Below are 14535 nucleotides of genomic sequence, written 5' to 3' on the forward strand. Positions count from 1 at the left end.
CAGCAACGTGCACGGCACCAACTCGTTAGCATTAGCTTGGCTCAGCTTTGCCTTAGGGAGCATTGGGTGCTTGAAGTTAGAAGTGACTAAATTGTTCCATGTGTTCCCTATTTGAACGCACTTGCATGACTAGTTAACCGATCCAACAGTAGTCGCACCAAATGAAACATGGCGATTTTATATCTAGCTAAAGAAATGGCACTGTAATGAAAGGCGTAGTAACACATTCTAAGCACTTCGACTTCGGCACATTGATATCTTCACTCGCTATATGTCCTCTCACATGAAGACAGAGGGGACTACTTTAAATGTATTTACAGTTCTCAGCCGTGTACGTTTTTATAATGTATTGTACTGTATGTCCGTATACTATTGTGAGGGTCAGGGTGATGTTCTGGAAAGGGCTCACATTTCTTTCTTTCTTTCTTTCTGTCTTTCTTTCACCCTTTTTTCTATCTATCTTTCTCTCTCTCTCTTTCTTTCTTTCTTTCTTTCTTTCTTTCTTTCTTTCTTTCTTTCTCTCTCTCTTTCTTTCTTTCTTTCTTTCTTTCTTTCTTTCTTTCTTTCTTTCTTTCTCTCCCTCTCTCTCTCTCTCTCCTAGGTCCCGTGGTGGCGAAGGACATCAGCACGTACCACACGGTGTTCCTGCTGGCTATCCTGGGGGGCATGGCCCTCATATTGCTGCTGCTGCTCTGCCTACTGCTCTATTACTGCAGGTACTGTGGGTGGGTGTGTGTGTGTGTGTTAGTGTGCTTGCGTGTTTGTGTGTAAGCAGGTGTGCATGTTTTAGCATCTGTGTGTGTTAGATTTAGTTGTTTAGTTGTGTTAGTGTTTGATAATTAGAAAGAAATCTGTAGCTTTAAGTTGAGCACTCCTGCAGCATTGCACCATAATGTGTACTGACTTGGTTATGGAATACTGCTAAAAATATCATTTTTGAATTGTTTGGAAAAAAAACACTTTATCAAGCACATGCAATTTAACTTTGCCAGTGATACTGTAAGAAGTTGAGCACTTATGGTAAAATATTCCGCACAAAAGACATTAGAATCAGTTGTCCTCTTTTTGTCTCTGGAAGGTGAGGGTTACTTTGACAAAACGGTTGGCTGTTAGCTTTTGAGAAACATCTGTATCTTACACCGTTTGTGTGTGTGTGTGTGTTTCTGTCTGCCTGTGCGTCTGTATGTGTGTGTGTCTGCATCTGTGTGTGTGTGCGTTTTGTGCGTGTTCTCCCCCACCCTCCAGGAGGAAGTGTGGCTCGTCGCGGCCCTCCCACAGGAAGCTGGTGCTCTCCTCGTCTCTGGAGGCGTCCAAGCGCGACCAGTCCACCTCCATGTCCCACGTCAACCTGATCAGCGAGACGCAGCTGGAGGCACACCTGGACCACCTCACCAGCCCCCCCGGGGTAAGGCTGATAGGAATTCATTGATAGATAGATAGATACATAGATACATACATACATAGATACATACATACATACATACTGTAAACACTAGTGGTGGGCCGTTATCGGCATTAACGTGCTGCGATAATGTGAGACTCTTGTCGCGCGATAAAGAAAATATCGCACGTTAATCTATTCTCAAAATATAGGTTTGGAGTTTGGGTATGCACGTCACCATAGCGTTCGATTGACAGACACTTTCAGTCACTTCGCCTCTCCACCTGTTGCTCAGCAGAGCAGACCTACTAAATATGAACAGTGTTTGCATGCTGTAAACATTAATCTCTCTGCCGTGGTAGGTGTTGTTTTAGTGCTTTTTCATAAGTGGTAGACTAGAGAGACGTTATTGTTTGAGGTGAAGCAGACATTATTGTGTGTACCAGCCCGACATAGCCTACATTTTCTCACCCATCGCATGGAACACAAACAACAGTCCTGTTCCAGAAATCTTGCCTGTGCCATAATTGCAAAACATTCCGTGTGATATACATTTTGAAGATTGTCAAACTGAAACTGCCAATATCTACTCTCGCTGAATGTTTGTGTTATGATCGCGCATTTGCGACTCATGTCAGACGGTAATACACCTCGCGGTTGATTGCGCTTGATATAGCCAAACTCGCGGTCGTTGCGCTTGAATTTTTTTTTTTTTGCAAACTGAATTCATTTCGAGTTGTAACTCCGCTGGCATTCTAACGCAGAGAACAACTGTCAGGTTTAGGCCAAATCGATGTGGGCCAGTGCTTTAGGGTCTAGAATAGCTTTAGAAATCTAGTAGCCTGGCTCGGACTGCTGCGCAGCTCCTCCCTCTCTAAAGGAGCCGGTGCCCCTTTTAACAGTCAGTAGCAGATTCTCTCTCTCTCTCTCTCTCTCTCTCTCTCTCTCTCTCTCTCTCTCTCGCTCTCTCGCTCTCTCTCTCTCTCTCTCTCTCTCTGCCCATTAGAAATGCTGAATTGTTGAGGTCATTTTGTTTAAATAGTCTAAATGTTTGATAGATTTATCTGTATTTGCCTCTACAATTTATAGCACTGTTCATTTTGAAATGTCAGTAGACCTATATTATGCCTGTAAATGCTTCCTAACATACTCGAAACACTTTTCAAATATTGCAGTGATTTTTTACATCACCAAATAATCAACCATTTTTTGAAGATGAGATGCATTTTGGAAAAAAGAGATGAGCTCTGGTCTAATGTGCCATCTTAAGACACCCCCAAGATTTTTTTTTGTCATTATTTCGCTAGCGTGCCTATTCTGAATGAGCCATTTTGATATAGATTAATCTAGATTAATCTAGATTAATTTCATAATTACAGTGAGATTAATCTAGATTAAAAAAATTAATCTATGCCCACCCCTAGTAAATACATACATACATACATACATACATACATTATTATTAATTATTAATAAATAAGCAAATGAAAAAATAAATAATAATGAAAATATATAATAAATAAATAAGAGATAACACTAAATCGCAACGCGCTAAGCCTCCCACATTTGGGCTTGCATGCCCATTGGGGACCCCGGTTCGAGTCTGAACGGGGACATTTCCTGGCCCTACCCCATGTCTCTCTCCTGCTCATTTCCTGTCTCCTCTCACACTGTCCTGTCATAATAAAGGCACAAAAGCTCCCCAAAAGATACTTAAAAAAGAGATAACACTTCAGTAACCTGAAACCTATTTCTCCCACTCCTCCAGGGCCCTGAGTCTGACCTGTGCACCCCCATGCTGAGAGCCGTGCCCTACGTGGCCTCCTCCTCCTCGGCCGACGAGCTCAGCACCTCCCACCTGCCGCGCTCCGGACGCGCCTCCCGTAACGGCGGCTGCGGCGGAGACTCGGGCCGGTTCCGGCGCTCTGCCGACACGCTGGAGCTGCGGACAGTGGGAGGAGGAGGAGGAGTAGACCCCTCAGAGTCGGGTTACCGTCGCAGCTGCACCTCCGTGCTCTCCTCCTCCATGCAGCCGCTCCACTCCTCCGTGTCCGTGTCGGCCTCCTGCTCCTCCTCTCCGCACCCGCTGCTGCTGCGCTCCTCCACCGCGGAGGACCGCACGGAGCACCTGCAGAGCCGCCAGTCGCCCTGCAGAGACACCCCGTCCTGCTGCAGCCCTGGCCCACACTCGCCATGTATAGAGGTACAGTATATACACACACACACACACACACACACACACACACACACACACACACACACACACACACACACACACACACACACACACACACACACACACACACACACATACACACACAAACCCTGCAGAGACCCCCCCTCATGCTGCAGCCCTGGGCCCAACTCACCATGCATAGAGGTACAGTATACATTACACACACAAACACACACACACACACACACACACACACACACACACACACACACACACACACACACACACACACACACACACACACACACACACACACACACATCACACATTACATTACACTTAGCAATCACTTTTATCCAAAGCGACTTAAGGGCGGGTTATACTTCCTGGCAGTGCCACGGAGTGAAAAGACAAAAGCACGGGCAACCAGAGTACCTGCGTGATGGGGGGGCTTCACTCCGTTAACTGCGCGGCTCACTGGATCACGACTCAGGGATGCTGATCTCGAGGCATAAATCACCCTTTACAGTTAGGTACAGGGCATTGGTTACAGTCCCTGGAGCAATGTGGGATTAGCTGCACTCTTCTGCTCTACTCTGCTCTGCTCTACTCTACTCTACTCTACTCTACTCTACTCTACTCTGCTCTACTCTACTCTACTCTACTCTACTCTGCTCTGCTCTGCTCTACTCTACTCTACTCTACTCTACTCTACTCTACTCTACTCTGCTCTGCTCTGCTCTGCTCTACTCTACTCTACTCTACTCTACTCTACTCTACTCTACTCTGCTCTGCTCTACTCTACTCTACTCTACTCTACTCTGCTCTGCTCTGCTCTACTCTACTCTACTCTACTCTACTCTACTCTACTCTGCTCTACTCTACTCTGTCCTACTCTGCCCTGCTCTACTCTACTCTACTCAACTCTACTCTACTCTACTCTGCTCTGCTCTGCTCTACTCTACTCACCTCACCTCACCTCTACTCTGCTCTACTCTCCTCCACTGCAGATGGGTCTGGAGCGAGGTCCCCTGTTGTCGCGCTCGGTGGACGCCCTGGAGCGCGGGCCCCTGTCCCTGTCCCTCTCCCTGCCTCCCCCCGGGGCCCTGCTCTGCTGCAGCTCCGAGCTGGCCGTCAGCCAGGCACAGCAGAGACTTGGAGGAGCACTGGGAGCAGCAGGAGGTGCGACAATAGGACAATAGTACACTGTGTAATAATGGTGATGATGTTATGGTGATGGCGGGGAGCTACAGGAGTTGCGAATACCGTAGTACACTATGTAATGATGATGATGATGATGCAATGGTGATGATGATGAATGATGATGATGATATTATTTAGACTAGAGGAAGAAAAGTACGGGGAGCTCCTGTAGGTGCGACAGTAGTACACTGTGTAGTAATGGTGACGGTGATGAAGAAGAAGAAGATGATGATGATGATGTCGATTATGATGATAAAAGAATTAAGAGTAAGAAAAGTACTGGGAGCTTCAGGAGGTGCGAATAGTACGCTGTACATTGTGTAGTAATGACGATGATGTTATGGTGATGACGATGATGATGATGATATTATTAAGAGGAAGAAAGGTACGGGGAGCTCCAGGAGGTGCAACAATAGTACACTGTGTAGTAATGATGATGATGATGTAATGGTGATACTCTCCTCTCTGCTCTCCTCTCTCCACCCCAATTCTCTCCTCTTCTCCCTAATCCTCTCCCCTCCTCTCCTCTCCTCTCTGCTCTGCTCTGCTCTCCTCTCTCCACCCCAATCCTCTCCCTCCTCTCTCCTTCCCAATTCTCTCCTCTCCTCTCCTTTCCTCTCCTCTCCTCCCTAATCCTCTCCTCTCCTCTCCTACCCCCCTCCTCTCCTACCCCCCTCCTCTCCTACCCCCTCCTCTCCTCTCCTCTCCTCTCCTCTCCTCTCCTTTCTTCTCCTCTCCTCCCCAATCCTCTCCTCTCCTCTCCTCCCCCCTTCTCTCCTCTCCTCTCCTCTCCTCTCCTCTCTTCTCCTCTCCTCTCCTCTCCTCTCCTTCTTCTCCTCCCCTCCCCTCTCCTCTCCTCTCCTCTCCTCCCCCCTTCTCTCCTCTCCTCTCCTCCCCCCTCCTCTCCTCTCCTCTCCTCTCCTACTCTCCACTCCTCCTCTCTCCTCCCCTCCTCTCCCTCTCTTCCTCTCTCCCCTCTCCTCTCCTCTCCTCTCCTCCCCTCTCCTTTCTCCTCTCCTCTTCTCCTCCCCTATCCTCTCCTCCTCTCCTCTCCTCTCCTCTCCTCTCTCAACCCCAATCCTCTCCCTCCTCTCTCCTCCCCAATTCTCTCCTCTCCTTTCCTCTCCTCTCCTACCCCCTCCCCTCCTCTCCTGTCCTCTCCTCCCCCCTCCTCTCCTACCCCCTCCTCTCCTCTCCTCTCCTCTCCTCTCCTCTCTTGTCCTCCCCTCTCCTCTCCTCTCCTCCCCTATCCTTTCTCCTCTCCTCTTCTCCTCCCCTCTCCTCTCCTCCTCTCCTCTCCTCTCCTTCTTCTCCGCTCCTAACCTATCCTCTCCTCCTCTCCTCTCTCCTCCCCTCCTCTCCCCCCCTCCCTCCCTCCCCTCCCCCCCCCCTCTCCTCTCCTCTCTCTCTCCCCCCCCCCTGCTCTGCTCTACTCTACTCTCCTCTCCTCTCCTCTCCCCTCCTCTCCCCTCCTCTCCTCTCCTCTCCTCTCCTCTCCCCCCTTCTCCGCTCCTCTCCACTCTCCTCTTCTCTCCTCTCCACTCCTCTTCTCTCCTCTCCTCTCCTCTCTCCTCTTCTCCAGGCTACATCAGGCCCAGGCCCACGCTGGTGATCCCGGCCCACTACATGCGTCTGCCGGGTACGCACCCTCTGTCGGGCCAGGCCCTCCTGCTGCAGTCGGACCAGCGCAGCGAGCTGGAGAGCATCCAGGCGGAGCTCGCCGCATCCCATCAACCCCTGGGGCAGGGCGGAATCGGAGGAGGAGGAGGAGGAGGAGGAGGGTTGTCAACGGCAACGACAACAACAGGGGCCGGCGACGGAAGAGAGTCCAGTGGAGATGGGATGGGAGAGCGGGCAGTAGGGGCGAACGGCAGCGAGGGCAAAGTGGCCAATGGAGACCCAGGCAGAGTAGGAGGAGGTAGGACTGGGCAATGTGACATCACACTCAGCTGACGCTTTTATCCAAAGCGACTTACAGGTATTTAGGTACAGGCTATTTGTTCCAAGCCCTGGAGCAATGTGGGGTTAGGTGACAGTTCAGCCATGAATGTGAAGGTACTGGTAAGGGTGGGATTCAAACCTGCAACCCTCTGATCTAAAGGCCAGCGCTCTAACCATTGAGACATGGTTGTGCCATATGACGAAAAGTGTCTATCTTGTCCTTTCGTTTATATTGTGATTAATTAATTTCATCCATTATTACAGGTAATATATAATTTAGTAACATTTTGTGTTGTCACTATGCACACACAAAGCTTAAATAAATAACAGGGGAAGAATAAAACAATTCATTTTAAAGAAACACTGTTTTACGTTATGGGCATTTCTCATGCGTGACAATTGGAAATAATAACTGCAAACGTGCATAATTGTATTATATCGCGAGATATATCGTTATCGTGATATAAAGTAATCCATATCATGATATGTTTTTTTCATATCGTTCAAGTGTAAAGAAACACTTTCCATTCCACCAAGTGTGCAGGATTTCTTTACACTTCAATGACAACACCCCACTGGGATAACACCCTAGGCACCTGTCCAGCTACAGAGGTGTGCAAATGCGTCATTTTGGACTTTTTTCCCCCATATCGCCAATACTTAGGAGGAGGTGTTGGAGATGGAGGAGGACCAGGAGCTCCAGGGGCAGGGCCTGGAGGCGTAGGTGTAGGAGTAGTTATGTAGGGAAGTTATCGTGATACAAAGTAATCCATATCATGATATACGTTTTTTTTCCCCTAGGAGGAGGTGTTGGAGATGGAGGACCAGGAGCTCCAGGAGGCGTAGGCGTAGGTGAGATCCCCCCCCAGCAGTGGAGCCAGAGGCTGGGCCAGTCGGGGCTGGGTGTGGACGTGGTCCAGATGAACGGCGAGGACCAGCTGCTGGCCGAGAAGGCCCTGCTGGAGCTGCGGGGGGGTAAGCCCCTCACCCACCCCCGCGCCTGGTTCGTCTCCCTGGACGGACGCTCCAACGCCCACATCCGCCACTCCTACATCGACCTGCAGGGGGCCGGGCGAACGCCGCAGGGGCAAGGGGGGCGCGCCAACGACGCCAGCCTGGACTCTGGGGTGGACATGATGGGGGAGGTGAGGGGTGGGGGTGGTGGGGGTCCGGGACCAGGGTGGAGGAGAGGAGGGGGTTCACAGGGCAGTGGTGGTGGTGTTAGTGGGGGTGTTGGAGGGACCCCTCCTCCTTCAGCTCGCCAGACACCGCCACCACCGCTACCACGACAGTCGCAGTCGCCCTCGACACCCCCCACGCCTCCGCCGCCCGCGCCCCCCGGCGTCACCTACACACAGCTGGTGTTCCTGGAGGACTCCAACGGCAACAGCAGCACGAGCTGCACCCCCATACACAGCCCTCAGCTGGACCTGCACCAGCACCGAGGAGAAGAGGAGGAGAAGGAGAGGAGGAGAGGCAAGGGACTCCTGCAACAGCAGCAGGAGGAGGAGGAAGGGGACTGGGGTTCCTCCACCTCCCCGTCACCTCCCTCCCCCTTACCCCCTCCGCTCCACTCGCCTCCTCCTCTCCCAGAGCCCATGGACGAGGATGAGGAGGAGGAGGACGAAGACGATGATGAGGATGATGGTTTTGGGAGACAGCTGCCGCCCAGTGCCAGCGCGCCTGACGAGCTGGTCGCCCCGGACGACAGCGGCGAGGACGAGCGGGACAAGAAGAGCCCGTGGCAGAAGAGGGAGGAGCGCCCCCTGCTGGCATTCAACCTCAAGTGACCTCCGACCCCCCGTGACCTTTCACCATTCACCTCTGAACTCTGGGCTCAGTGGGTTCATCGCGTCATCTAACCTCCCGTCTTGTCGCCTTGCGCTTGTCGCCATGCGCTTCGCTGACGTCCTTGGAGAAAACGACAAGGTTTTCCCACGGTCATCCTAGGCACAACTTTTAAGGCATCTTAATTTTCTCCATTCTCAACATCCCGCTTGTAAATGAGAAAATGACCTTTGCATTGTGCTTTTTGCGAAATGTTAAATAAAACTTCTCTCGTCAATGACGGCTTGCCTCGCATCTCGAAGCCACAAGCACAAGATGAGGACGGGAGGTTAAATAATGGGATGGACCCCATGACTTGTCGCAGTCCCTCCCTCCGCCTGCCTCTGCCTGCCTGTCTCGCATGGGTCTGTCTGTCTGCGCACAAACAACATTCGGAGGAGGTTAAGGAGGAGGAGAGGAACTTCTCTGATCATAGAGGGGTTTTCTTGTCTTTACTCGACGGGACACACAAATGTTGATTTTATGATGCGTGCCTGTGTGTTTGTATTGTATGAACTCCCAGAAAGCAAAAAAACCCTCAGCAGTTGTGATGCCGTAAGAGAATCTATTCTGCGTGATTCTTGTAAAGACAGTGTCTTGATATAAGAAGGAATAAACAGAGAAGACTATATGATGGAGAGAAACCATTACAGGTTTACACACTACTACACCACAGCCCAACGCCCCCCAGTGGCCGCCTGTGAACACAGCACTCTGCTTCCAAAACATGCTGCTGCTTTGCTTGAACCGTCGCAAACTGTTGTTTGAAGTGGACTTCAGAACATGTGAAGAGAGATTTTTTATGAGGTGTCTCACTATCTGCAGGCAGGAAAGAGCCATAAGTAATGATGGATGGACTCACACATACAGATTATACACACACACACACGCACATAAACACACACACACACACACACACACACACACACACACACACACACACACACACACACACACACACACACATGCACACACGCACACACCCACACACATTGTAGGCCTATGCTTCCTCACGTGTCAGGTTGTGCAGTGCTCTGCACTGACTGAAAAAGAGTGATGGAGTCTGGCCTGGACTGATGGATCACAGACTGGAGCTGAAGCAGAAGCAGAGGTGTCAATGTAGGGCAGGCGTTCAAGAATCCGCAAAAAACGTCTTGCCAGCTTTAACTGTCTCTTCCTTGTAGCACAGCAGAGACAGGCAGAGTCAGGTGACATCACTGGCTAGTTGATCTACATCACAATGCCAGTCTTGGGATGCATTTCTCGAAACCATAGTTGCTAATTACGTTAGCTACTTTGATGTTTGCCAATGCCATTTCCCATTGGCAATTACATAAGTTGCTAACTTGCTAGCAACTATGCATTTGAGAAGCACACCCTTGAGTGCTCACTACCATCAGCTTCAGATTCAGGTGTGCGTTTCTCGAAAGCGCTGTTGCTAAATAACTTGGTTGCAATGCAATTTCCGATTGGCAACCTACTAAGTTGCTAATTGGTCTGCAAAGATGCTGTCGACAGAAACGGGGCTAGCGCTGGTTGGATCAAATATGTGGCAGTGGTTTCGTTTTTGTCAGGGGGCTCAAATCCCAAGATGGCCGCTTCAGCAATGGCTGCTGCCTGCAAAAATGGACCAGGGTTGTTTTTGTTTGTTTGTTTGTTTTGTTAGTTTGTTTTGCTCTCTGGATCCGTGATTGACACCTCTGCTTCCAAGATGGCCGCCTCAGCAATGGCTACTCCTGCCTCACTTCTCTTCGCTCCTCAACTCAAGACACTCAGAGATGTTATATGGACAGTCGAGAGGGACAGCTGTGCAGCTATGCAACGCTTTTATTTTTTTAACATTGACATTTATCCCCACCCCTCACCACGGCTTCCTTTAAGTGCTGGTTTGAACCACTACGCATTATTGTTTTATATATATATATATATATATTATTGTCGTTTTATTATGTTATTATTTTACTCACGTTTTTTCAAGTCTTTTAAGGCACTGTCTTATCTGTCTATATTCTTTGTTTATGTGAACGGCTGCATGAATGAATGGATGGATGGTTTAGTGGTAAATGTTTACAAGCATTAAAAACTCACTCACTCAAACAGGCAGACAGACACAGATACACACAGAGCAGAGACACGCACACCAAACCAAACCCACAGACAGATACATGTAATGTGGTCCTTAAACCAAATATTGAGTAGTGGGAACGGGTTGAGATGTAGCTTACAGTACTATCTCGGCTCTAAGTGCCTTCATGATCAGCTTCAGACTGATGCTCCTCTGCTCTCCACCAGCCAGTTCTTTTTTCTATTTTTTATTTGGTCTTTTTCAACTTTTTTATTTTATTTGATAGGACAGTGTGAGAGGTGGACAGGAAGCGAATTGGGAGAGAGACGGGGAGGGGTCGGCAAAGGACCCGGGCCGGGAAATCGAACCCGGGTTGGGAAATCGAACCCGGGTTGGCCGCGCAGTAGACGAGTGCCCTACCATATCAGCCACGGTATGGCCGCACCAGCCAGTTCTACTGGTCCTCAGAGATGACCTGGCCAGTTTAGCCCTCTTTGCATTCGTTTGTGTGAATTTTTATTTATTTTTTTTCACAATCATTTTATACAGTAGTGACTCCACTGCTAATCTGTGAGAGTCATATCTTCTTACTGTACTGTATGTTGTTAAGTCCTACCCCTTTATCCTGCCTTTTCTCTTTTTGCCTATCCTCTTTCTTTTCTGTTCTCTTCTGCATGGGTTCTGTTCTGTACTATACTGCAAGGGTGGGAAACCTATGCCCCTAGGGTCGTTTACGGCCTGTGAGGCCATTTTATCCAGCCCCCAACATAATTTTAATGTTATGTAGCTTCACGTGAAATACTACAACATGTTTTGTAAGCAATCTTAGAGATTACATTTGCACTACAAATTTCTGTAAGATATATTTTCAGGGGACTTGGTGAAGGTGGGGTGTGTGTTGTAAATGTGGCCCACCTTCAATATGATGTAGGCCTAAAGAGCAGTGGGAAAATCCTGGTTTGTGTCCATAGAAGGGCTGCACAATTAATCGAAAAATAATCAAAATCGTGATAAAGTAGTGAAATCGAACTCATGATTTTAATCGTGATTTAATCGTGGCAATAGTGACCTACTTTTTAGAGCGTCCTTGAAGCCAGAACATACTGACAGGCTGGTGTTTCTGGCCAGAAATCTGTCCACTTGAGTTTCATGCTATTGCCTTTACATAATTATTACGATTCATTTTATTGTGCTTATCCCGTATGTAATTCATTCTTGGTTATATTTCATCTTGTTATAATTTTCAAAAAAATCCGCAAAAATCAATAATCGTGATTAATAATCGTGATTATGATTTTGACCAAAATAATCGTGATTATGATTTTGACCAAAATAATCGTGATTATGATTTTTTCCATAATTGTGCAGCCCTAGTCCATAGTACAGCCCGTGGAGAACTTAATAAAATTTGATGTGGCCCTTTGAATGAAAAAGCTTTAACCGCTCCTACACCCTTCTCTCCACATCCTTCCCTTTGTCTGACTGTTTTTCCCTTTCTGACATAGTTTGTATTCTCTCTTTCCACCTTTGCCCCCCTCACTGTAAAAAAAAAAAATATCACCAGTTTGCCTCAGAATCCCAAGTTAATTTAAATCCTTATTGTAGCCTAAATTGTGTTAAGCTTTTGAATTGCAGCTTTGTGTTCAAAGCTCCACACAACTTAAAGTAAGGATTTAAATTAACTAGGAACTCTGAGGCAGCTTAACCATGCTGATTTTTTTTTTACAGTGTTCATCTCTCTACCCTGGACTGTTTGATTAATCCTGCAGCTCTTCTCTCTTCTTTAGTTTAGTTTATTGGTTTATCTGACAGGGGCCGTGTGCAGGACAGTTCCTGTACCAGTGTTAGCTAGTACAAAGCTAATTTGCATCTGTGGTCCCTGGGCAGGAAGCTATCAAACAAACACACACATTAAAACACTTACAAAAGTTACACACTAAAAGCAGTCATTTCTTATGGTCCTATATCTCCTTTTCTAGCCTGTCCCCTATCATGCCCCTCTTTCTCCTGCCCTTTGCTGTCGGGACCATCCCAGAGTCGTCCAGCGGTCCATCTCTCTGTAGCCTCTGTAGCATGGTGGCTGTAGCATCATGACTTAAGAAACATGGCTCGGGAATGTGGAATGGAGTCGTGCTGTAGCTTTGTCCATGGAAGTATACTCGCAGTCACGTGTGTGTGTGTGTGTGTGCGTGCGTGCACGTGTGTGCGCGTGCTTGTGTGTGCGCGCTTGTGTGCGTGTGCGCGCTTGTGTGCTTGTGCTTGTGTGTGTGCGCGTGTGTGTGCACGCGTGTGTGTGCGCATGTGTGTGCACGCGTGTGTGTACGCGCGCAAGAGAGAGTTTTGTACATCCACATCCAGTATGTCTGTGGTCATTCTTTAGCAAACACTTTGTTTTTGTTTTGGCTCTGTGTGTTAACCTTTCTGTGTCTTTCATTTTTATTTTTTGAGCACATGCATACGGTATACCTGTGTATGTTCTTGGTAAACATCTTCATCTTTGGCCTTGGTGAAGGTGTGATGCCATTTTAGCGTGCTTGGAATGTGCACATCTTCCTTTCCTTATGTGTGTGTGTGTGTGTGTGTGTGTGTGTGTGTGTGTGTGTGTGTGTATGTGTGTGAGAGAGAGAGAGAGAGAGCACGGAAGAGAAGGAGAGAGTGGGTGAGCATCTAAGACTAAGACTCTATGACGTCTCTCTTGAGATGTTAACGTTGTATGTAATGTACTGAGGTGTGCACAATTCCTCCTGCTGCATGTATTGTGTTTTTTATATAAGTAAGGAAGAGCACTCTGTTTACGCTTTTGTTACCTTGACAACCACTTTACGAAGATTCCACTGCACAATGCCCTTCAGTTGAGCTCTCAGTGGGTGCATCCCAATATGTGACCTTGCCTCCTCCACTTGTGCTTGTCTCCTCGCCCCGCCTCCTGGCCCCTCCTCCGTGGAGAAAACGATAAAGTTTCCCAGCTGTCAGCCTAGCCACAACAACTTTTGAGGGACTGTTTTTCATTCACCATAACAATTGCAAATGAGAAAAAGACTCTACAATTGAGCTTTTGCAAGATATTGAAATATAATGCTGTTGTCAGTGATGTCATCATGACGAGAAGCGAGTGGAGGAGGCAAGTGGAGGAGGCAAGGTCCCATATTAAGATGCACTCAGTGTCCTGGATGGTGTGGCTAGCCCAGACCAGCCCAGCCCAGCCCACAGCAGTCTGCCCGTGGATGGTAATCTATCTACACCGTGCTTCCTTACAGCCTGTGTGTGGATGTTTTCTCTACATAGTGCTTCCTTGCTTACAGTTCTCTATACTCTGTACTTCAGCCTATATTCTGCTCCTCCGTATTTTTTGAATGTATGGTCAGTTGTAAAATGATTCACACGCAAATAAACTTGTAGACCAAAATATTCAAAAAAATATATATGGTGTGAAATTGTATTTTATGTTCCATCCAGTGTGTCTCTTCTGCTTTCCGTACGGTATGACAAAACGGGTTTTGTTCTGATATCAGACACATATTTGCAAACAGTGATGGGCAAAATGGATTGATTGGTTACAATGCAGTGCCACATTTTCTAAATGACTTGGTTTCACCTGTATAATTCAGCCAGATGATTTGGCTGGTTGAATGATCCGATGGTTGAATTGGACAGGTAAAACAAGGTCATTTGGAATATGTGACACTAGATTGTAACCAGTGAGAGTAAATGCAAAGAATGATTGTAAGTAATGAATCCATTTGCCCATCACTGTCTGCATATGTTGAAATGTAGTGGTTGAATATGGTCTCCATAGGGTAGGGGTGCCACAGAATTATAATTGATATAAAAGGTGTATTTTGAAAACTTGCCAATTGGCAAGTGTACAATATCCTGTAGGTCTGGCATAGCCTACTACACCACACGACTGCTTTCATAGAGAGCCAGAATATATGTAGAGTT

General features: G+C 47.8%; 1 protein-coding gene across 1 annotated transcript in view; it reads left to right on the plus strand.

Annotated features, from left to right (window-relative positions):
* The window catches only part of fam171a1 (family with sequence similarity 171 member A1), an 83126-nt gene extending 69113 nt beyond the window's left edge, over positions 1-14013 (plus strand). The window contains exons 7-12 of the mRNA XM_063198629.1: positions 602-716; positions 1246-1405; positions 3150-3584; positions 4568-4739; positions 6343-6678; positions 7503-14013. Coding sequence (XP_063054699.1) covers positions 602-716; positions 1246-1405; positions 3150-3584; positions 4568-4739; positions 6343-6678; positions 7503-8491 — 2207 coding nt within the window. The 3' untranslated portion in view covers positions 8492-14013. The remainder of the gene's footprint in view (positions 1-601; positions 717-1245; positions 1406-3149; positions 3585-4567; positions 4740-6342; positions 6679-7502) is intronic.
* The last annotated feature ends 522 nt before the right edge of the window (positions 14014-14535 follow it).

Source organism: Engraulis encrasicolus, chromosome 5 (assembly GCF_034702125.1).
Source record: "Engraulis encrasicolus isolate BLACKSEA-1 chromosome 5, IST_EnEncr_1.0, whole genome shotgun sequence".
In the NCBI taxonomy this organism is placed as follows: Eukaryota; Metazoa; Chordata; class Actinopteri; order Clupeiformes; family Engraulidae; genus Engraulis; species Engraulis encrasicolus.